Raw genomic sequence first — 24156 nt, forward strand, 5'->3', positions numbered from 1 at the left:
TGCAGCACCATAAGCTTCTGGTGGATGCTTTTAGCTCCAGCACACAGCTGGAAATGAAACATTTTGTAGCATAAAGTGAGACCATCTGGATCTCACTGGAACAGGCCACATGTAGTGGCAGCTTTTACTTTATTCATGCTATCAAACAGCTTTCTTAATGATTGGCACTGGGGTTCCCTTGATTTCTCTTAACTTAGATCAGCTCCTTTCATGATTAGAAACAGTCTTTTTATGATGACTCCAGCAAGTGCTTAAGATACAGATAATGTTAAAATCTTAATGCATCTTTAGCTATTTTTTTAATTGAAAATGGCAGTTAAAAAGCTCCAAAAGAGCCACTAACAGCAAGTGGCTCACATACTACTTTTGTTAACTTACTGTATGTGGCATAAGTGACAGGAGATCAGACAAGGAGTAGTTAAAAGAGAAATGCAACAGATTTCAAGGTTTTAGGCCACCTTCTGGTCTCATTTACACATAACCTACTGCACTGGACTATATTCATGCGGCTATAAAGGAAAAAATGGTGAACTATTTAAATTAGTTCATTTATCAAAATGAATTCCTTGCTCTGTCAGATTAGCCTAAACTCTTCTCTCTTTATTTCAAATAATACATAAAAAGGCAGTGTTTCAAAGAAGCATGAATGCAGAGAGATTGTATGTGTGCATCTCAGTGGATGGCTGTGCATACACACTTCTTGATTTTGGAAATGAATTACTGGGGGAAAAAGTAATTCCATACAGAACTTATGGTGCCAAAGATAAAAATGGGGAGGTGATTAGAAGAAGCCACCCTGATATATGCCAGCAGAAGATGTGGCTGCCTGTTCAGGTCCTGGGAACCAGAATGTGAAAGCAATGTGAAATGTCCAGAACTGCCTCCCTTGTTTTCTGTTGCATCTACATGATATGATCATTAATATACAGCACAAGTGTGTGTTCATTTCATGTCTACATAGAAATCATGGTTAGTGAAGACTGCAGCTGATGCTTTTCACCTAAAAAGCTCAAAATTAACTTCTTTTCCTAAGCCAAAATGAGTGCACTTACATTCTTCAGTTACCTAGGAGCACATCAAAAAAATACTTGTGCTTTTTTTGAGATAATTAAAAAACCTCTATTTACACCTCAGATATTTTACTGTGTTTCCCACACCTGACATTTATCAGTCCCTTCTCCAGATAAGGATGACCTCTCTTAAATTGTCAGCTCATTGAATTAAATAAAGTGGGGAATGAAGGAGGGCAAAGCCAAGATACAGTCAGAAATGCTAGCTGGAAAAAAACCTCATAAGAGTAGAGGTCAACAAGATAAATCCATGAATGAAACCATGACATCTGGATTTCAAAGAGGCAAAATAAATGTAATTTTAAAAAAAAGGGAGGGGGTAAAAAAAGAGATAATAATAAAAAGAAAAGCAAGCAGTTTTCACTGAAGGGAGCGGAAAGGAAAATATAAACATAACTGAATATGCAAACTTGGGCATTTGTCTTTGGCAAAATATGTGGTGTGTGCAACAGCCTGTATTCCTCTTCTGGCACACTGATTAAAACCTTGCAGTCACAAACTGCACAAGCTTTCACACATTTGCTACCTTTAGGGCATTGACTCCAAAACAGGAAAAACAACTGGACTTTTACCTTGGAATTGATTGACCTGTTGCACTGGATATGGGCTTCGCTGTTGATGCAGATGCTGCCGAGGCAAATGTGACTGCTGCTGCATCTGCTGAAAATGAAGGACAGAAAGAAAGCAGAAGAGAAAGAGATGAATAATTAATTAATGGGCTGGTGGCAAAACTGCAGAACTTGCAGTGGTTCTTATCGGGTGAGGTGTTCTGGAGAGACAGGCAAAGTCATCCTGAGAGTCCTCCTCAGAGCACTTGGACTACTCAGCACTCAGACTCTTTTTGGCTCAAAAAGGAACATGTACTGAGGCCAACATCATCACTCCTTACTTACAGCCATTCACCCTGACCTCTACAGCACCAGCTTAACTATCTTCAGGCAGAAAGGAGAGGGAGGGGTGTGAACTAACTTTGCTCATCTAGGTCTAAGGGCAACTGTAGCCATACACACACTTTCTTTCCCTCAGTCCTGCAAAGGTCCAGAGGTTTGTGTTCCTGGTGCAAGACTTTGCTGCATCCTGACCCAAGCACTGCAGCCTTGGAACATTCCTGAGCCAAAACAGAAATGGATTACTAAGGCACATTTCCTCTTGTGTTTTCAGTGAATGATATTTGGGGAGTGGTGACTGCAAAATGCTCCCTTGATCCAGACCATGTTGATCCTCTGTGGTTGTTTTCTATGAATACTTGTGAATATTTAGAAACAGAATCAAGGGCTGATTATAAAACCAGAGCTTTCAGATGCTACAGTGTACTCAACTAAGGGTTGAAAGAGCATGTCTGTGAGCATCACCTGCAGCTTTACAAATACTGTTCTCCTACCTTTGTTATGTGTAACAAAGGTAGGAGAATGGCAGAAATAGGAAAGAAGGAAGTACTAATCCCTGCATTCGTAAGTATGTGTTACACACCATCAAAAAGAAAGAGGGACTCTTGTTAGGCACAAACTACCCAAAACTAGGAGCCTGAGGACTGTGACTTTATCATTTTTCATCTGTGAAAGGTGTGTCAGCACACTTGACAGCCTCAGCTTGGTGGCCTTTTAACACTTTAAGGCTGGCCTTCAGGATCCAAGTCACTTATTGGCTCTTGGCTGTATATATGTGAATTGGCCCAATCCATGGGATGCATTACTGCATCCTCACTCTCATGCACTTGCTCACGCTTGAATCAGTTCAGGCTTCTTTATCCTAAATATTTCTAGGAGTATCCTTCCTGTTCACTGAGAGTAAATTTTTCTGTTTCTCAGGGGCAACAAGAGAAAGGGGGGGAGGCAATCTGTATTTCTGTGGTTACATGGCATGCATGTGTTCTAACACAAATTTAAGCAGATGGTCTTAAGCTGTTTTTCCTTAGCAAGAGAGGAGAAGAGAAGCTTAAAGCAACTGTTGACCTACCAGAGCATTAGCTATGTAACATTAGGGGGCTGCAACTTTAAACTTGGGTATCTTGTAGAAACTCAGCTGTGTGACTTTCCACTGGTTTTCTCTTTGGCTGCTTTAAAACTACACCTGAATTAAGCACACACCACTGTTCAGACTGTGTAGTTTAACATCCATATTGCAAAGCCCAGGAGCTCAGGAAGGCAGGTTATAGCTCCAATGCAGCTCTTCCACATTGCCACTGCCAGAGGTGGTTTTACGGTTCTCCCACTTCAGTCTCTGGTTCTCCCTTTGCTGCTGTCTCTCCCTCGTATCACCCAATTGCTCCTATTGGCACTCAATAAACCAGATTAAGGAATTGGTCTGGGTAAACAGTAGCATTTTTCTTTGCTAACTCTTCTTTTAACCCACGTCCATTCTTTGTCCCAGATCACTGCGCAGCTGTGCACAGATTTTGCCAATGCAAGACCACAATTATAGCTAGGGGAGAGGACCTGTGACTGCAGCTGCAGCCGAGTCTGCTTCGGCTGGACTAAATGCACCATTAGATGCCAGGTTAAGAGCTAACTTTTCCAGTGCCTAAAATCCAACGTGACTATCAAGTGCACCATTGGAAACACGGGTAATATTTGCCAAGCTAATGGTAGGACTGATACAGTTACCTCTTCTTTGACAACCATTGCTGAAATACTCTGACAGGACCCACAGAGAGAGAATTCCCAAATCTAGAAGGAAGGGCTGGTGCTGCACTGCCTGTAGTGCTCATGCTCATCCCAGCATGCGCTGGAGACAGATGGATACTGTACCTGCTCTGCTAAGATCTGCTGCTGCTGCCTCTGCTCTCGGAGAAACTGCTGTTTCTGCTGCTCCATCACATGGAGCTGCGCTCTCTGCTCGATCAGCATCTGCTTCATGATGGCTGCCTGGGGCTGGCTCCCGAGGAAGTGTCCCCCGGAGCTGGTGCCTGTGACTATGCTGCTGGAGCCCGCCGGCACAGTCGGCTGCATGGGCCCCGCGGGCCGCGACAGTCCCACCTGGTGCTCCTGTGCAGAGAGAGAGGGAATGCCTTGTTACTGCCTGCTCCACAGGCAAGGGAAATGCAGCTCACCAAGCTGAGGAGGCACAGAGAAAGACCGAGCCATGGACTGCTCCCCACAGGGAACAGGTTCCTCTTTTCTCCTGGAATTCAAAGCCCTTCAGGTAAAGCAGGAGCACCTTATAATTAATTAATAGTGAAATAATGAAGTTGTGAGCTAAATTTTTTTCATGCTTCAGAGTAATGCTTTTCTAAACTTTTTCTCCCTTCTCAAGGAGACAAGTGTTTTCGCTTCCTTTCCATTTCCATCTCTTCATTTAACACCGCAATTTAACATTGCCCCCTGGATTGAGGAGCCAAGGTGTTAGGTGCACACAATGAATTGTGGGAGCACTAATTCTTCTCCAGAACTTCAGGATTTAACTCCATTATGTGTTTATTCAAGATTTCCATCCTGCAGCACTGGACCAGTGTGTGCGGCTGGAAGGAATCAGGGCAAGCGCCTTCCCTGCACTCACCCCACTCTCTCTTCGTGTTCTAAATCCAATTTGCTGCCTTTTAGTGCTGGGAAAAGCACCGACGAAGGGTCGGGAGGGAAATCCCAGACGCGTCCCGGGGGAAGGAAGGACGGGATCAGGGTCGGGCAGCCGGAGCCCTCCCGGCGCTGCCGGCAGGTGGCGCTGCTGACCCGCGGCCCTGCCCAGGCGGAGCCCAGCGGTGCCCGCCTCTTCCCGGGGCCTCCGGGGAGCATTCCCGGGACTTGCTGAGGGCCTCCGAGCCGCCCCCGCCCAGCCCGTCCGTCCCGCGGCCAGGGCAAACGGGACTCACGACCCCGCCGGCGCTCCCTGGGGCCGGCTCGGCACCACGCTGCCCTCGATGCCGTATTTGCAAACTGCGGGCCCGGTCCCTATCTCGCGTGTTAAGAGCCCGTAGACGCTCTTTAACTGATGGATAGAGACGACAGGTACTTTATTCAAAACCACCAACTCGATGGAAAGGACCTGTATTGCTTTAGCATCCTTTGTGCAAAACCTGCCAGGGTGAGGTTCCGATTCACCTGCCTCGCTGGGCTTTTGAGTTCTGTCAGTCACTGTGTGATCTGGGTGTACAGAAATGTGATCTTGCAGCACCCATCCCCACCTAGTCAGGGAAAGGATTTAGTTCAGTGCTGAGTGTAGCTTGGGAAATGAGGGTCAGCCTTTCTGCATGAAGGTCAGGTTTTCAAGGACCCTCCTGTGGAAATAACAAATACAATTTGTCCACATCTCCACTTTTCACAGATACTCCCTGAAGGGTTTTGCTGAAAGGCAGCTCTCCAATATTTAGGTTCTTTCTCCTTTTAACATCTATATTGGCTTGAAAGTTCTTCCCTGTTCCTCTTTCCACTTCTCCCCCAGTCCCATCAGTCCCATCACTTTGCACTTTACAGCCTGGTCAAGCATGGTTTCTGCAGCATCCTAAGGGCCAGGGCTGCAGCAGTGGCTGGGTCTCCCCCAAGCTGGGGTTAAGGAATCACTAAGGATCCCTCAGCTGCTTGCTCCTGCACCAAACCGTTCACCCACCCCTGTTGCTGAGGTCCTGCTTTCTTTGCTTTGGGGGGACACACATTTACTGGCTGTCTCCAGCAGAGCTGATGACAAAAGCCTTTTCCTACCACCCCCTGGACGTCCCCCATCTTCTGATGAAGTCATCAAGATACCAATTGCATAACTGATGCACAGGACTATCCTGTGTTATACTGGGATAATGGCCAACTGCTTCCATTTATAGACAAAAGCAAGGCCATGTTGCCAAATAATGGAGCCTTTGCTGCAGCCACTACAAGGTGAAGAAAAAGGAGGGGAAAAACCCCAGGAGCCGAAGGGCATGCTGTGACATCCCTTGGAGCTTCCTCTGCGAGCTTCAGTGCACAGCTGCCTTTGAGGCTGCAGCCCAAGTTCTCACTGAATTGCCTTAAAAAAAAATCTTCCTACAGAATTCCTGTCCTGGCTCCTAGTGCACACACAGGTACAGCTGAGGGACACGCTCACCCCATGCAGAAAGCACTCCATTCTCTCATGAATTATGTTATAAATTAATTCTGGAGCTTAAAAGGAAGAAAATTTTGAAAGGAACCCCACCAGCTGACATGAGCCCAGTGAGCTGTGCAGCAGCTGAAGGAAATACGAAGATTAGCACACAGATGTCACTTCCAGTGTTGTGTGTTTAGTAATTTCGAGGTGCATCATGAAAACTTCCTGTTGTTGTTAAAGCCAGGCCTTCTTCATCTAGACCACCCTCCTGCCTAGAACATTTCTTCTCCTTTCCTTTTTTTTTTCTTGGCAAAAACTCTTCCCAGCTGATGATGAAAGGCCCTCCTGAGATCACTGGGAGCAGCCCTGGGTTGTGTGTCCTGAAAATAAGAGCACAGCCTAGGCAAAAAGTGTCTGCAGGAAAATGCTCCCTAGCACCTGGGAGCAGAGCTTTTTCCCCAGAGCTTTAGCTCTGCAGCTGGCACTGCTGCTGTTGTCCTCCAAGGGGAGTGTGTGGAGATGACACCTGGCAATGTGGCAGGGAACTGGGGATGGAGGAACCAACACTGGACTCTACAGGGCTGCCTCTTACAAGCCATGGCAGCTCCAGACCCAGATGCAGTCTCACCACAGGAGCCGAACACCAAGTCAAGCAACTCAGGCTAAGTGCAGCACTTTCACACTTACAGAGCTTAAAAACCAAACTAATGCAAGCTTCACTGACAACCCTCTTTGCTCCTGCCCTACCTGACTGTTCCCTCATCCTCCTGCTGCACCCTGAGCCTTCCTGCTCCTCCTCCTCCTCCTCATTCCCTGCTATCCCTTTCTCCTTCCTACACCCTCTGCCCAGCCTCTGCATTTTCCTTTCTCCAATAACTGGCACTGCTGCCTCTTGCTTCACCCTCCAGACACCCCCATCAGCTCCCAGCCTGTAGCTGCATCTCACCCATGCTGGTCTCCCCAGTGGCCCATGCACACAGCTTGGCTCACCCTGTAATTCCCAGGGGTCTGCAGCAGCAAGGGGACTGCCCAGCTCTTTCCCCCAGGGCCCTGTGCTCATGTGTGCCCAGGGGTGCTCTGTGGGCAGGCGGTCCCTGAAGACAGTGACAAGATGCCCTGGAAGGGGAAACACAGATTGTATTCTCAGGTTGTGATATCTGGGAAAATGGTACAATGTGATTTCTCATTTTTCACACTGGCTCTTTTTAACACCACTCAAAGCCACTGTGTGCTGCTCTCAGGCTGCAAACAGCTCTCCTGCTAACAGTGGCTCGAGCAGAGTCACAGGCATTCCAGTCGGGAGCAGCGGTGCTGCAGCTCCACTGCAGGGTCCTCACCGAGGGACAGGTGAAGCCAAGAGCTGGTTACATAAAGGGAGAATGCTGCCAAGGCCCCTCAGCTGTGACACAGAGCAAGTTCAAACACAGGCTGGCCCTACATCAGCCTCCTGGGAGCCCTCCTGCCCCTGCAGCCTCAGCTGTCCACTTCTAAGGCAGCCTGGGACAGAATTAAGAGCTTGGCCCCTGGGAACAAAAGCAGGTATTGAGGGAGCCAAAGAGCTGCCTGTTCACAGAGCTGAAAAGCAGCCACTGTTTCCAAGTGGTCAGCATAACACACCTGGACAGGTTTGTAGCTTTGGACAGGTGCAGGGCACCAGGTAAGATGAACTTGCCTGCTTACTTAATGCCTCCATGGAAGTTGCCCCCTGTGGATAAACTGATCCTTAGTTAAGCAACAGGAAGATAAATCCTGTGTCCTCCCAGTGTATTTCCAGGGCTCTACTGGAGTGATGGAATACTCTGCAGGAGCTCAGAGTAACATGTGTGGTATGTACAGTTATGCACAGTAAAAGGATAACAAAGGGGAGTGGAAACGAGATTTTCCTCTTTGTCTCAAATCTTACGTGCCTCTTTCTTATCATGCAGTGATTTATTCCTTCCACATGTCAATCAATCCCCCAACTGCAGCTAAAAGCAATCACACAATTTCCTTTCAGAACAAGCAGAATGACCACCAGCTGAAGCCCCAAGAACCAGGTGGGGACACCCAAGCCTGCCCATTGTCCCTCTGTGCACAGACTGATGCATTTGGGGGAGCCAGCTCTGCTCCCACTGAAGTTCAGGGGCCAAAGTGGCACCTCAGGGAAAAGGGGTCTGTTCCAGGCAACTACTGGCAGAAATCAACAGAGGATGGGCATTCCACATCTTGGAGCAAAGCACTGCCCAACAAGCTGCAAGAAACATAGACTGGAAAGCAGGATTGGGAATGTGTAAAACAGACAAACATAATTTTCTGTGCTGTTCTGTGTCATGTGAGTGAATGGATGTTGAATATAAAAAGCAAAGAGAAGCCAGGAGGTAGCTTATCCTGCACACTGCATCAGAAGAATGACACTTGAAAAATGTATACAAACAGACATCTACATTTTAGAGTCAGAGCAGAAAAAGTAGACAAAAAAATGATTTGTGGCAGAAAATGCCTGCCAGCGAGTGACTTAAAAAGCTCAATCCATTTAGCTTACCACAAAAAGAACGGAGAGATGCTTTTGACCATGGTGGATAAAAATACCTTCATGAGGGAAGAAATTCCTTAAAGAGCTCTTTTATCCAGTGAAGAAGGCAAAACCAGATACAAGGACTGGAAGCTGAAGACAGATTCAAATCAGAAAGAAGAATCACATTTTTACCCTCTGATTCTATTACCTATCAGAAATGGCAGATCTCCACAATTTGAAGTCTTCAAGGATGCATGCCTTTCTGGATAAACACCACACTAGTGCAAAGTGTGATGCACAAGGTGATGTATAGCGCAGTGCTGATGAACAGCACTGTCTGTCCTCACTGTGTGTCCCTGCACAGCCCTGGGCTGCTGCTGGGGACACAGGCACTGCCTGCATGTCTCTCTGTATGTGTGTGTGTGTGTGTGTGTGTGTGTGTGGCTGTCTGTTAAGAAGGATCTCCAACCTATTACTGAGGTCAAAAATATTACTCCATTTCCATACACTAGGTCACAGTAAAACATCATCTCTACCCAGTGTTTTCAGAGCAGCCTGAAAGCACATTCTTGTACTCCCTCTGAAATATTTCTATTGAATTCCTTGTAATGTTGTGACATTGTGTCTCACAGGGATCTTAATCCTCTCTCTAAATCAGACTGCCCACAGCCAAGCCACCTTTCTTAGAATGGTACCATCTGACAGACTAAGGAAATTACAAATACATTAATTTCAAACTTCTGGGGGTGTTTTTTGCCTCAGAAAAAACAGTGTATGGGACGAAGGGATGGAATATGCTGGTTCACAATCCAGCTCCAGCAGCAGGCTCAGCAGAGCAGATTGCTTTACCTATTTCCTCTGTCATTCAGCCTCAGGGAGGGGCTGCAAACCTCTCGTCTCCCCCCAGGCCCCCGGTTGCCATGGTCTTTCATGCAGTATCTGAGCAAACAAGATCCCTCTGATGTTTGACACCAGACCTCTGCATGCAGCCGATTTGTTTTCCTTTCACCTCTCTTCACCTGCATCTCTCCTCCCTGTGTTTTCCATACAGTTTATTCTGCCACAGAATGAACAGGATCTGTCAGACTTTAGTGTATTTTTGTTTTCTTCTAGGAATTTTCCAATGTCTTCATTTCTGGTGATGAAGTAAGCAACAAAGGGCTCTAAAAGGGGCAACTGTTTTTCTAATACTTTTTAAGAGCTAAAGGCCAGCAGAAGTTCTTCTCAAAGCCTGTGAGGAGAAGGGGCTTTGCTGCCCCCCCCCTCCCCCACCCACTTCTGCTCCAGCCCAGGGGTTTCACTCCACAAACCCTGAGCACAACCGATGCAATTCAGGAACGATGGATTCAGGAATGCAGCATTTCAACAGAATGCCGCTAAACTTCAAGTACCTTAATAAAACCAGGCTCATTTCCTCTTTTACAAATAATGGCTCTGGTGATCTCTCCCTTCGCTCAAGAAAGAAACCTTTGCAGGGGAAACCACTCTTACTTTCAGTTTTGTTTACCCCCAGTTTCACTAGCATACCATAAGACCATGATATGGAGTGCAAGGATATAATAGGTGGATTTGTGCACTGAGAAGTATTCATTTATCTCAAATAATTATTTTCCTTGCGATTGCAATTTTAATTGGTATTATTATTTTTAAGAGAGAAAAAAAAAAAAAGTGGTTCAGCCCAAATTCAAGCCAAAATACCCTCTTTACATCCATATTAAAAAAAAAAAAAAAAAAAAAAAAAAAAGAAAAACCAAAGAAGCACTGGCCTGCAGGCAAGGCTGGTGGCAGGGAGGAGGGCGAGGGTTTGAAGAAACACTGGCGTGCCCAACCTTATATTTTAGGCGCATTGTGAAGGCTGTAATTACTCCACTCAAAGACTGCTGTGTCACCATGGCATTCCACAGTGTGTCCTAGCACTCAGAAAGCAAGAAGGAGCCTTCAGGGAGCAAAAGGCAGGGAAAGGGAGTTGAAAACCTGGCCCATGCCAAAGCTTTTCCATGCCACATCCCTGCTGCCTTCTCCCACAGCTGAGGGCTTCCAAGGATACAAATCAGCCCCTCAAGAGGAGCTGTGACTTGCCATTTCAGTGCCAGCTCAGCTCTGCCTTAGTAGATTTCCCAGGACTTTGGAAACTGGTCCTGGAGAAAAACTAAGTGAGAGCTGAGCTCATGGAAGCCACTGGGCCCTGAAGCTGGTGCCTGATAGAAATTTTCCTGCTGCAGGTTTTAGCTTTAATCAATGCCTCCTTAAAGCCCATCCTGGAGCAGGAGGGAGGAAAGCTAATGTGAATTGTAAGGATAATCATGGCTAGAGAGCTCCTGGAAAGAAGGAGAGGAGAAAAATGGAAGATGAAAGCAGGCAAATGGTTTAAACAAATACTCACACAGGGCCAATGAAAAGGGGGAAAAGAAGGAAAATGGCACAATAAAAATAAATGATGTAAGAGAAAGAAAAGCTTCTAAGCACACACAGGGAAAAATATGGGGCTTGGAAAAAGCAAAAGTGTAAGAAAAAGATGCTCTAATGGAGCTCTCTAGAAGTTAACATTCTACATTATCAGGCAGCCCCTTTCCTTCTAATGGCCTGAGCCTGTACCACATTATCTCCTTGGACCCCATGGAGCTCACTGGTTGTTGAGGTATTTTGAAGAGCCTGGCTCTAGCTCATGCCTAGCAGAAGCTGTCTGAAGTCTCCTCTGGATGACTGCAGAGACTTTTTTTTTTTTTTTTACTCTAGCTGGAATTTTTTTAAACTCCCTCTTGCTTGTTTTGTTTGAGCATAAACAAAAGGTATTTTTTTCACACTTAAAGGTGTTTTTCAGATCATTTTCTCTGTGCTGTGATAAACTAAATCTTTCATTTTTAGAAATTCCTACTTGGCACTTGTGTTGCTCCTCAGCAAGCAGTGTGTAATTTGCCAAGCCTGAAAGAATCCTGGCTGAGAAATAAACACTGTGGGCCATATGCTCTCCTTCCCATATGCAGAAGGCACCTTACCTCAGAAATTGGGAAGAAGCTGCAGTCACCCCCATGGTGTTGCTTCTGCCAAGGCAAAAAAACCCCAAAACAAAACAAAAACAAAAACAAAAAACCCAAAACAAAACAAAAAACCCCAAAAAACCCCACAAAACCAAACCAAACCAAAACAAACAAAAAACCACAAACAAACAAAAAACCAAACAACAACAACAACAACAAAAAAAACAGAGAAAAATGAATGGCAAAAGCTCTTACAAGATAGCCCTCTTCCTACATGGCTCCAGGGACCTCTCCGCACTGCCCCTGATTCTGTGACTGGTCTGGCAGGAATGCAGGGAGGGGGCAGGGAGCGTGTCCCCATGTCCCTGGTACTCGCAGTAAAGCTGCACTCTCTTCCCGGGTATTTCCCGGCACAGCTTGTGTCCCACGGCTCTCTCCTCCCTCATTCACACCGTGCCCTCAGGGGAGGGAGATCACACACAGCAGGGTCGGGGGAAGTGAGGGCTTCCTTCTGCTCTGTGCCCATACAGGAGGCAGAGGGAGGGTGTACCTTGGGTACACAGGAACTCAGACCCCTGGTGGGCTTCAGCAGATTATGAGTGGGACTGGTAAAAGCATTGGTGCTTATGAAGAATGTTCATCTGTACCTATTCATGCATAAATTCCATGATCTTCCTCTGCCTGACAGTGACTTCAGAGAGCTGGAATAACTCCCTTGCCTTGTTTGCATGTGCCTGTCTGTGCAGCCCCTCTGGAGGTGGGACTTCCATCTTAAGTCAGGAGCCAAATATTTCCATAAGGTAGCTGGCAGGCCCAAGGGAAGTGGTCCAGCTGCCTGGCAAAGCAACAGGATCTTTGCTGTGGTTTCACATAACTAGCTGCTGATAAACCAGGCTGGTTGGGATGGCACAACCAGGTGTAGGATTTCATTAGCTAGTTCTTTTAACATCCTTGAATCCAAGCAACCCAGACCACCTAGCTCCAGCACTTGAAACTCTTCTGATTTTTCCTCCCTCTTGGATGTTGTTTTTGTGTTTCCATTAGCCACCTGGCCTTTACTTTGACACAGTCATCTTAGTCTTACTGAAAATTGACTAAGGCATTCTGATTTGGGCTGTGCCTACCTTGTCTTTAAGGTCTTTAACCTAAATATGTCCAATAATGTATGGCTCCCTCTATTTATACAACTAAGGAAAACCTCACCATTGAATTAACTTCCTTTGCAAGGCCTAACTGAGTTCAAGTTTTTGAAGAACTGACTATCCCAAGACTTCCAGGTCTCTAAGGCATAGTTTGCGTTGCTGATCAAGTCCTTATTAATGCTGACTGAGTCTTTCTAGATGGCCTTGATACCTCTTAAACCTTACATTTCCTCCTTTTTTTTTTCCTCCCTCCACAACATGAATGCTTTTTTTGCCTCCTTCTATGCTGCTATCTTCCTAATGCCTACTTATCTTTGCCAGCTTAACTAACCCTCCCAGCACAACCCCAGCTGCCTTTTTGCAGCCTTGGACTCACTTCTGAAGCCCTGCTTCACTGGACTTTGCACAGGATTTTGCTGATCTCTCCTGTAAGAGACTAAAGCAAGACATGATCTCCCTCTACCCCCACTTCCCATCCTGCCCAGCTTCCTGCTCCTGGTCACAGAAGAGGTGGCCTCATCAGTGGTCCCCAGCCCTTATTCTTGTCCTGGCAACCTCACTGTGTCCTCTCTTCTCATCTCTCTTGCCCCATCTGCCTTCTCCTTTTGTATATCTCTCTCTTGCTCTTTCCAATTGCTGCACAAACATGCTTTATCTTCATGTGGAAAAAAAAAATCCAAACAACCTTTGACTCCTAGTGACTCTCCAGCTCTCACTCTCTATCTCTTCTCACTGTCAGCTCTAAGCTTATTGAGTTTGCTGCTGATGATTTATATGATTTAGACTGAATTTAGGCTCCATCTCCAACAGATTCTTTCTCAAATGGGCTTTCACATCTCTCCTGTCACAGAAGCAGAATCAGAGAGTTTCTAATTTTCTTTGTCTGGCTGCAGCTCTGCACTATGCCAGGCTCTCTGTCATAGCCTGTCAGCTTCTTCTGGAAATCTGGTCCTCCTTTCCCAATGCTCCTACTTGACTCCAACACTTTCCTTTGCTTGCTCAGGGTTACTCAGACTAGTTCGTCACTGCTCACCCTCCCACCTGCTGCTGCTCTTTGCCTCTGTGTCCTCCTTTCCTTCTCCCTCGTGTCTCAGAGTGAGTTCTCCCTCTGTACATTCAGGAACCTTCTCTGCACCAGTGACTCACCGACCTGCCTCTCTGTCCCTGGCCACATCCCGTCTGTTCCAACTAAATTCATGCCCTGCCTCTGGGACTATCTTGTGGATATCCGTCAGCACAAGCTCAAAGTAGGATCTCATCTTACTCCCTAGGCCTGCTGTCCTTCCTGTCCTCCAGTCCCCATGGCCTGGCTGTCACTCAGTCCATGGCCCGGTTGTTATCTGTGCCCCAATGCTCTGTGCAGCCCCACAGCCAGGCTCCTGCTGCCTCACACCCTGACACTTGCAATCTTACCCTGCTTGTAGACTGCCCAAATTCTGCTGTCCTGCTCTTTTTTTTTGCCTATCATCCTGCCTGTGCTCTCTCTCTCTCTTTGTGGCCCTCTCTTCAATTCCCTTTACTCTGGATTTCCACACCCTCCCTTGCTCTCAAATTCAGCTGCAGCATATGCCACCTCACACATCATCTCTCTTTCACTGCTGAGACTTTCTGTCACCCCATCACAACCCACTCTTTTCCACATGTTACATTTTAGCTATAAGTGCCTTCATGCTTTCCTCCCTGCTGGATGTCATTCTTGGGAGGAGAGTTTCCAAATCACCCAAATCGGACCCTGAACCGTGCCCCAGTATAGTTATATTTGTAGAAGATTCTGTCTCCATGATGTCCAGAATTCTTCTGTTTCCTTGTACTCCCTGGTGTGTTTGTCTCCCTGCATTATCTCTTATCTTGCTCTTAGGTTAGAAGTATTTGTGGGGAAGGAAACATATTTACATCCTGCATCTGCAGAGAGCCCAGAACAATGAGACTCCTAAACTGGGACTAGGACTAAATAGTGTAACAAATCCAACTTCAATCTGCATACAGCTAAATACACTATCTTATATTCTGTAGGTGTGCAAATACCCTTATTTCACTGTGCCCTTGCTTTACTACTTCTTCTCTTACAGAAAACTCATTTTAAGGATGAGCTATCATGTGCTAAAAAAGCCAGGAAATGTTAAGTTACAGTTCCCATGGCAATTGCAACTCAGCCCCCTCCAGTGCTGTACAAAGGTTATCACCATATACAACAACAGGGGATGCTGAACACATGAAAAGTGACCAAATTACTGTGGTGGCAGATAACCAGGTCTTTGAACTTCTGTGCAGGTAAAATCTTAGGCATTTACTGGGCTTTTAGCATTTAAGTCTGAAAATGTGAAGTCCAATACGCTATAAATAAAAGTCATCATTATGTTGTATAGTGAGTAGCTGGTGCTGGCTTGGAGTCCTCCTTGAAAAGACACAGCTAATGGCAATAAGAAATATTTTCATTACTTTATGAGCTCTGGTAGCTGTCAACTGAGAGAGGGATCTGCCGATCAGAGAAATCTGGGGAGACATCACTGTGTCAGAACAAGTGAAAAGACTTGACACAGAAGGCACATTTTTGTTGAGCAATTTGCATTAGCACTTCTGGACAAATTCTACATTTCACATGCAATTCACAAACCAACAGCAGCATTGCTAATTGGTGCAGTTGCCAGTCAACTCTGGTGCCTTGTTTGAGCTATCACTAACGGGAATGAAGACTACAGTCTTTCTTTAGAAAAAAATGCAGCAATTATTTTCCAGACTTTGAGTTGCATTCCCCCTGCCCCCACTTTCATCCTTGTAATTTCATTATCTCAGTAACTTAAAAAGGACATGGAATAGAAAAATGCAAATCTCAGAAAAGTCCTGCTGGAGTTATTAATTAAAACCACCACTGTTTGCAAAGAATGATGCCCTTCATTAACACAACCTGTCATCACTGTGAATATGACCATGTCTCAGGGTCCCAATGCAAAGCTGTTTGTGTATCTGAAAAAAAACCCCAGTAAGTGGCAAATCCCAGTCACCAAACCAAGGCCAGGCTCTACAAAAATCTAAAATGCTGATGGAATGACAGAATCTCTCTGCTCCCCTTTAGGTGATATTAGAAGTTATTTAACTGAAAACAGGGCAGATCTCCCATCCATCATTCTTATCCTTTGTAAAGTTGAGTCTCCTGAGAAAAGGAAAAAGCATCCATAACGCAGCTATTACCACTGCTCAGAATGCTCCGGCAGCTGCGGCTCAGCTGAAGGAAGGTTTGGCTGACTCATTTTTGTAAGTTGGATGGCTATTTTTAGGGAACATTTCCTTTAAGTCCCTACAGTGCAAAATCCAAAGGAGCTAATGACATTGGCAGGTGCCTAGGTTGTCGGTGACCTCCTCTAGCTGAGCATTCACATTTCCTTACTACATTTTTTCATAATATATAGTGAAAAAGGGAGCAACCTACAATTAAATATCTTCCAAAGCAGCTTTTCTATTCAAATGCTCAATGAGAGACCAATGTGCAATAGCAAAAAAAATGGAACAGCACGAGAAAAACTATACAAATATATCTAGAGCTAAAGAAATCCAATTCTGAAGAACGTGGTGCTAATGGCGTATTTTGGATGCTTTCCTATGGATGAATAAGTGTCTGTAATGCACTTGCGTTCTGACCCTGATCTTTCTGCAGCTGCAAGAATCCCATCCCCTTTCTTGCTTCCCTTAAGATCTTCTTGGCCCCACCCTAAGGGTCCAGCCTGGCTGTTGTAGAAGTCACTAGCAAAAGCCACATCTTATTCACATCTCCCATCTGCACTCTCCTCAGAAGAAATAAGAAAAGCTACAGTAAAGCCAGGAACTCCCAATCCTGATCACGAAAAGTCAGTTCTGGACACTGATACTGCTTTATTTTCTGCAGTGAGGCACAAAGCAGGTTGTTGGGCAAACTCCTGTAGTACAACTTTCTGGTGTAAGTACCTCTACTTGGGCTTCCTTCTGCTACACCCTGGGTTACTGGCACAGCAGTCACTTTTCGCTGGACTAAATCCTGATTTGGAGGCCAATAATTTTGAGTCTGACTGCACAGTCTTCTTGGTAATCAGTGCTATGCACACCCCTGCTCTCCAGGCTGAATCAGTTGGTCTTTGGGGGAATAGGGGCTGGCTAGGAGCTCTGTGTGTGCCCTGCCCCAAACATGGGTCCCTCTCTGAGCATCCCACCAGTGTTCACCTGGTGAACCATGGAAAAAGGGAGGCTCTGAAATCCCCATTGATATGGGTTGCCTCTTTCCTTCCAGCTACTTCATCCTTTGTCTGTATTCAAAAGACTTTGCCCAGAGAGCTCATACCTCAAAACTTTCATGAAGCAAAGCCAACAGTGGCTTTGTGAAACCATGGGCTGTACTTCCCAATCATACAGCAGGGCTCCAATTTACCAACACATGGTGTGGCTGTCAGCTGTGAGTCTACAAAACTGCAGAAGATAGCTTTGGACCTCTTAATACCTTATTTCTGACATGTGGAGGGACTGGGGAGTTTGCAGCTTCCCACCTGCTTAAATATAATTTACTACAAAATATCAAACAGATGCATTCAGCCCTTTGTAGACATATAATTACCTTATATGTTGATGTAACACGCATCTGTAGCATATTGGCTGTACACCTAGTTGATGTGTGGGAGACTCCTAGGTTCAAAGTCTCCAGTGTTTCTTTTGTTCTCTAATGAATCCTTCTTTTGTTTAGCTCCACCTCCCCTTAGGTTTTAGCTGTAACTGTCATTAGCATCTGAATTTTTTTTCCTCCAAAACTACCTACAACACTGCAATAGACTGGGTACCTAGTAGGAAACACCTAAATGAATCACAATTCTTACTTCAGACAGGTTTAACAGGCCTGGGTCACTTTTTAGCAGCACTGTTGCTTCATTAGCAAACTTGTTAACCAAATATTCCCCCTAACACCATGTGAGGTGAGATTCCTGAGATTCTAGCTGGTAAGCTGATTTCACAATGTTTCAAATAAAAGATGCAGTCATCACTACTAAGAGTGTCACAATTTTTGTGAGTCTCTGAAGACTCTCATCTGCTTCTTAGTGTCCAAAAATCAAAGCACTCAGACATCTCCACGGTAGCCCCTGAAAATGTTGACCTGTATCCTTTGGGTGCAACCATTTTGTTGAATTTTCACTGGATTTCAACCTAATTACCCCACACCTGATTTTCTAGATATTATGTATGAAAACACAGGTAAGACTGAGATATCTCTGGCACACAGACTGGCAGCTGTGGTGTCCATCAGAATCACTATCCATCCTGGTGCTGGCATCTTTTTGGGCTTCACCAAAAGCTACCAAGATCTGGGAAACAAGCAGCTGAAGATGCTGCTAGGGATTTGCTACCACAGATAGGCACAAAGACAGAGAATCTTTCCCCTTTTTGCTGTGAATGAAATGCAGTGGGGGTTTTGCTTTTAGAAAAATGCTAAGTTTATATCCACTGAGTTACTGTGCTGACTCAGTGGGCTGACTCCAGGTCTTTCCAAAGTTGCCAGGCCTCTTCTCCAAGACATCCTAGGAGCTGCCACAGATGGCCAATGCTCAGGTTGGGGCATTTCCTCTGTGAGAAATCCAGCAGTCAGGCAGGAAGGCCACACCACAGGCAGAAGTGTTGGGACTCTCCAGTGCTGTGCTGCTTTCATGTGTCATGGACATCTCTGACAACTCAACCGCAGTGCTTGCACTTCCTTGTCCTGCAGCCAGAATACCTGTGCACCTTTGTAAGGCAGTTCAGCTGTACAGAAAGGATTTGGATTCTTAGCATGATGACACATGTCTAACTTTGCCAGACATCTCCAAATTGTAACAGTCATCAGACTTCAGCATTCAGTTTGTCACTGCAAAATCATCAGCTCTTTAACAAGCACAACACATCAGCAATGTGCATTGTTGCCCTATACTCATCAACCAGAAGTATTATTTTTATTTAACTGTAAGTGGCATGTTTTCTTTCCTGGCTTCTTTCCAAATTATTCTGTTACTCTGAGCTGAGGTAGTAGTGCATGTTTTCACTGCTTACAATGAGACATTTCTCTCCTAAGTGATAAAAACACACCATTGCCTGAAAAAGGCATGGTGACAATGCTCAGGAAAAAACCCCCAAGCATAAGTAAACCTCATTCTTCCTCTCCCTGACATTTCAGAAGCAATCTTGCAGCAAACTCCAGCTGCTTTGGCTAGCCACTAAAATCAGCAAAGATGCAAGTCAAGGCAGAGCCACAAGCCTTCAAAAGCTGCTGGGGGAAGTGGTACAGGAAGCTTGTGGAGTGGCCCTGTCTTCTTGCTGTTCGTCCTCACAGCACATTGTGAACCTCCACGGAGGTCCTGTAGCTCTCCACGGAAACTGTAAGTGCACTGACAGCCATAGTTGTCACCTGGAAGCACCCTTCCTTTGGAAAACCAAACAGTTCCACACTCACACAGATCAAAAGCCAAATGCATATGCAGAGGAGGAAAGGTGCTGCATCCTGAGTAGGTGCTGGGCATGGACACAGCTGTTTGCAGGAGAAAATGACTGAAGATTTATAATGGCAAAATCAAGGTGCACAAACTGAAGGACTAATTAGCTTTATTTCATTCCCTCAAAATATTTCCTTATGATCTAAACTGTGTGGCAGCAATTTGGCAGTCTGGTGATTGTACGTGAAACAAACCGGTGTTGTCTGTCTCATTTCCTGGTTTTTACTCACTAAATTTGGACTGCTTCAAAATTTATTTTCTCAACTCTTTAAAGGCTGTGGCCTTATACAAGTGAAAACCTACAACATTGTTTTGCATCCAGAGTCTGCCTGGAGGGTGAAAACTTCCTCTGCAATGGTCACACGGCATTTTCTAGAAGTGTACAAACAAGATAAACACAGAGAGGTCCAAAGATCGGTTAAATACCAAAACAAATTTAATTGCCTAATTAATTGAACTAGGCCTCACTTCTTCCAGAATGACTCAACCCTTTCAGCACTGGAAAAGGCTGGTGTTGACACTGCCCCTGTTTGTCTGGCTGCATATCAGCTCAGGAAAGTATATTTAGCTCCAGTGCACTTGCAGGATTGCATCTTGCAGCTCCACAGGAAATCTCTGGAGTCAGAGCTAAAGATATCACTGCACACTTGGAAATTCATGGCCAGCTGTAAAAATGGGGCTTCAGTGGTGGTCAGAGTGCTCAACAGCCTCCTTTCAAACGAGCGAGGAGGCTGAATAAAATGCTCCACTGTGCTAGGTTCACGGCAGGCAGGGTGCACCCATGGAGCCCAAAATAGCAACAGCTATCTCTTGCTGGGATAAGGCTGAATTGATACATCCTGTTCCCAATCCATGCTCATGAGTAGATGGGAGGGGGAGAAGTCTGAGGAGAGCGAACTAGAGGCTAGTGCTGAACAAGCACACAGAGATCTCTTCTTCCTCCTCTGAAGCTTTCAGAAATTTTAAGAGTCGTCAGATCCATTTCAAGAGAGAGAAATCATAAAAGAGAACACACATCTAACATAGGCTTTCTTTTCCATAAAGAATATCTACACATGGGTTGTGGTACCAATTCCAGGGCAAGTGAACGGACAGAGAATCCCATCAAATCCTTGTCCCTGATGTTTTTAAATGGCATTTTGCCCGATGCTCTCATGGCTCCTGAGCAACCACTCCAGCACTGGGCAAGCACAGGCCACCTTGGCCACAACCTCACCTTTGTCTTGGAGAAGGATCAGGCCCCTTCACTTCACCACAGTTAAGACATGAATACAACACAGACCCTTTCCCTACTGAGATAATGAAAAAGCAGGATGCAAAAACAGCTCCAGTTTTATGTTAATAAGTACTTTCTTACTCTATCTTATGATTTTTTCTCAAGTGATAGCTAGCTGACTGTTTGCATTTCATCTCAGCTTTGGGAATGCCCTGTACTGTCCCAGTAATTCCAGCAGCCAGAGCACACCTCTCTTTGCTCAGGGACAGGACAGCTCTGTGTGCTCACAAAGCAAGATCAAAAAGGAGTAAATATAAACAAGTTGTCCCTCTTTGAAGAGCTCCTTGGAATCCAGAGCATTCTGTCAGTAGGACTGTAAGGAAGTACTGTGGCCTTAGGGTCCTGCGTGCTGTTGATACAGGGAAAAAAAGGAACTTATTTCAGAATCTTATTTAGATCAACCTGTTTTCTTTCAGGCAAAAAGCCTGGGGTGCCATCTTGCCTACAGCTAACTGGTCTTCCAAGAACAGATACATTTCTTTGCTTCCAGACAGGTCATTAGCTGGTGGAAAGGGGGCAGGTGGGTGTATGCAGCTTTAGGAAGTGTGCAGGATATGTTTTTATTAACCCTACACAGGAGAAGATATTGTAAGACTAGTTTTTGGCAGGGCAGCCTGATATATTCACAATGCAGATTTTGGACAAATCACTACTGTGCCTGATGCCTTACCATCTCCACCCCTACAGAACAGTGACACTTCCTCCAATTCCAACAAACTGCCCCAGCCCCAGCAAGGCAACATGATCCAGGCAGCTACAGTGCCAGCATGCTTTAGTTACACTCTCAGATAAAACATTTTTTCCAAATTAAAGCCCAGAATTGTATTTCTTGTCTGCATGCACCTGAACAAATCAACTGACAAAAAAGCCTTCCTCAAGACTCAAGAAAGAAAATAAATTTCTCTATCCTATGTGATTTCCACTTCCTTTGAGCAATGTCACTAAAAAAATAGATTAAGGAGCAGGCAGGAGTAGACAACAGGATTCTTGGTTAAAACTGTGGGATTTTCTGTGGCCCAGGCAGTGTCAGTTCCTGAGGATTCTGAGACAAGCATCTCCTTATATCTGCCAGGGGGAGATGGAGCAGCAGAGCCCTATGAATCCATCATGGTTGCAGGGAGCTGACAGCTGTGTGTTCCCCCTTCAGAAAACTGCTTCCCCTTTGTCAGGTGTCACTTGAGTGCTGCACACTACCAGGCACACACCCGGCCCCTCTGCCATGCCACAGCAAGGCTCAGTTGCTGTCAGGAGATTTAAGGGAGGATGTGGAGATGAGGGCCAAGAATGGCCACAGTTGCTGCTCTGAGCTGCTTTCAGCAGTGCTCATGGCTGTGGTGGTGTCTCTCGGGCTGTGCTACACCACCAGCACTCACTCACTGCTGTGTCCACTGCAAGCAAAGTTTTCTGAACAGGAGATCCCCCCAAGCAGGGAGTAACCCCAGAGATTACCCATGAGTGGAAGAACTGAGGAAGGTGTGGAGCTCTTCTGCACCAAGGCTCTGGTCCAGCTGCCAGAGCATGTTCCAGGTTATGAGGCTGCTCAGCAGCCTGCTCTCCTGGGGTGGCTCTTCAGCATGATGACAGCTCTGCAGAGCAATGCACCATGCTCCCAAAGAGTTGCCATGCCAAGTCACAACCTGAGTGGCAGACAATGGGAGTCGAGCCACAGTCTCCTGAGTATGCACCACATGTTTAGACTGCAAAATCCCTGCTTTGGTTAAGCTGTCTACACCTTCTATTAAGTGATTTGCTTTGAGCTAGAAAGGATCTCCTTGCATAATCCCAGCATTTCAGACCTGTATTGCCAGCAGTGCTCTCTAAGGGCAGTGTTTAGAGAAGTGTCACATACAAACGACGGAATCACAGAAAGCTGTGACATAGAAGATCAGCTAGCTCATCTCTCAGCTCCCATGAGGACTTTTTAGTCCAACACACTGGAATTACTGTAACGAGAATCTTGCAGCACATCAATGCTCCTTAACAAACAATAAAAAGCCTGGGAAGAGGAGGTGATCAAGAAGTTTGTGATATATGCCCATTAGCAGACAGGTCCTTCTAGAGATGGCCTGGAGAGTGCTCTTGTTAAAAGCCAATTGGATGAGTGACATTTAAAAAAAAGAAGGGATACATGTGTCACTTTTCCACAGCTTCCCCCTAGATCAGTTCAGACAATTATGGCATAACTACCAGGTTTAAGCTGAAGCCTTCCACTGTGTCAGAGTATAAGACAGAGAGGGACACTGTCAACTTCTTTGGGTACTGAAATCTCATTTGCAGGAAGGGAAGGCATCCTCTGCCAGCTCTTTCTTTCACATCTGAAAGAAAAACGTCAAAGTTGGTACAAAGGAAAAATGTGGTGGATGTTTTTTCCCAAGCAGCCTTTACCTGTGATCTTTCATTCACATGGCTGCTGGGAGAGGAGCCTCTTTAGAGGCTCTCTGACATAAAACTGCCTTGCCATTTGACAAAAGGGGAATGTTGTCTTCCCTAAAAGCCTCCTTCTGATGAGCTTCATCAGAAGTTTTCCAAGCTAGTTTCTGTCAGAGCCACCAACATGCCACAAGCTTGCTGGTTCCCAGCCCAAGGAGGGGATGACATGCCAGAGGCAGTGAAACCACATCCCTGCATGTACAGCAAGGTGCTACTTGACCAACCTCCCTGGATGCACTCCCTGAAGCTGCCACTTGGCACTGAGAGGAGATCTGGGAGCTTAACTTTAACCAGAGGTGCCTACTCAGACATCAGATGCCTCTGAGTTTCTCTCAGCTCCGAAGTGCTGCTTCGGCTTGGCAAACACATTCCAATGGGAAGGTGAGATGATAGGTAAGAAAGTGATCTGCAAGCTTCCACAACCTGGAAGTGAAATGCCCTACTCACAGTAAGAAGAGAATAAGAAAATGGTCAGGTTTCTAATGACTTGTGCCATACAATCAACATCAAGCTGTAAATATCACTGGAAGATGCATCTCCCTGGCAATCACTGCTTCTGCAAGAAACTCACAGGACAAGATGCTCCTGGTTTCTGGAGTGCTGCAAATCTCAGTGCTGGAGCTCTCTCATGTTTCAAAATCAGAAACTCATCTTGCCTTTCTCCACCAGAGAGTTAAGGACAGAAAGTACACCTGCAGCTGGTTCTGCTCCAGATGTGAAACTTTACATCCATGGAGTACAGAAACTTGCTTAAAAAATACAAGAGCTGTAATGAGACATTCAATCATCTGACTCCAGAAATCCAGGTCTTGGGACAAAAAACAACAGATAAAATCCCACAGTGTAACAACATTACCACTTGACTTATACATGGCCAGATTGCAACAAGAATAAACAGAAGATACACCATTTCCCCTGAAGAGCTCTGGGAAGGCCGAAACTTAAAGCAAAATCATTTAGAAATTGATTAAATTTATTTCTAGAGTTGCCAGTGTAAAAAAATGCTATGATGGCATTTAGTTATGTTTAGAATTGGAAAATAGGTTTTGCTTCTTGCTTAATACCCATTTTAAAGACTTTTCCCCCCAAAGTTTAAGTGGCTATCTGGAGCACTACAAACAAAGAAATACAAGATGCAGCAGCCCTTTGCTTGCCCAGAAACCACTATGAGATTCTGAATGCATTAAACAGTGGGGCTAATATTTTCAGCGTGTTGTGACATGTGCAGGGTGTTACTGCTTCTTCCACACACGTCTCATTGCTTTCAGAGCAAACTTTGTTCTTGGACTCTTGCAGAGAGA

The 24156-nt window shown here is 45.5% G+C and overlaps 1 protein-coding gene across 3 annotated transcripts in view; it reads right to left on the reverse strand.

Annotated features, from left to right (window-relative positions):
• Positions 1–24156, reverse strand: part of MAML3 (mastermind like transcriptional coactivator 3) — a 246418-nt gene that overhangs the window by 5097 nt on the left and 217165 nt on the right. For 2 of the 3 annotated variants that reach the window (XM_059843808.1, XM_059843810.1), the window contains 2 exons: positions 3818–4054; positions 1643–1730 (listed from right to left, as the gene is read on the reverse strand). In XM_059843808.1, coding sequence (XP_059699791.1) covers positions 1643–1730; positions 3818–4054 — 325 coding nt within the window. The remainder of the gene's footprint in view (positions 1–1642; positions 1731–3817; positions 4055–24156) is intronic. The other variant, XM_059843809.1, reaches the window with a different exon arrangement.

This window comes from Haemorhous mexicanus, chromosome 4 (genome assembly GCF_027477595.1).
Source record: "Haemorhous mexicanus isolate bHaeMex1 chromosome 4, bHaeMex1.pri, whole genome shotgun sequence".
Lineage (NCBI taxonomy): Eukaryota > Metazoa > Chordata > Aves > Passeriformes > Fringillidae > Haemorhous > Haemorhous mexicanus.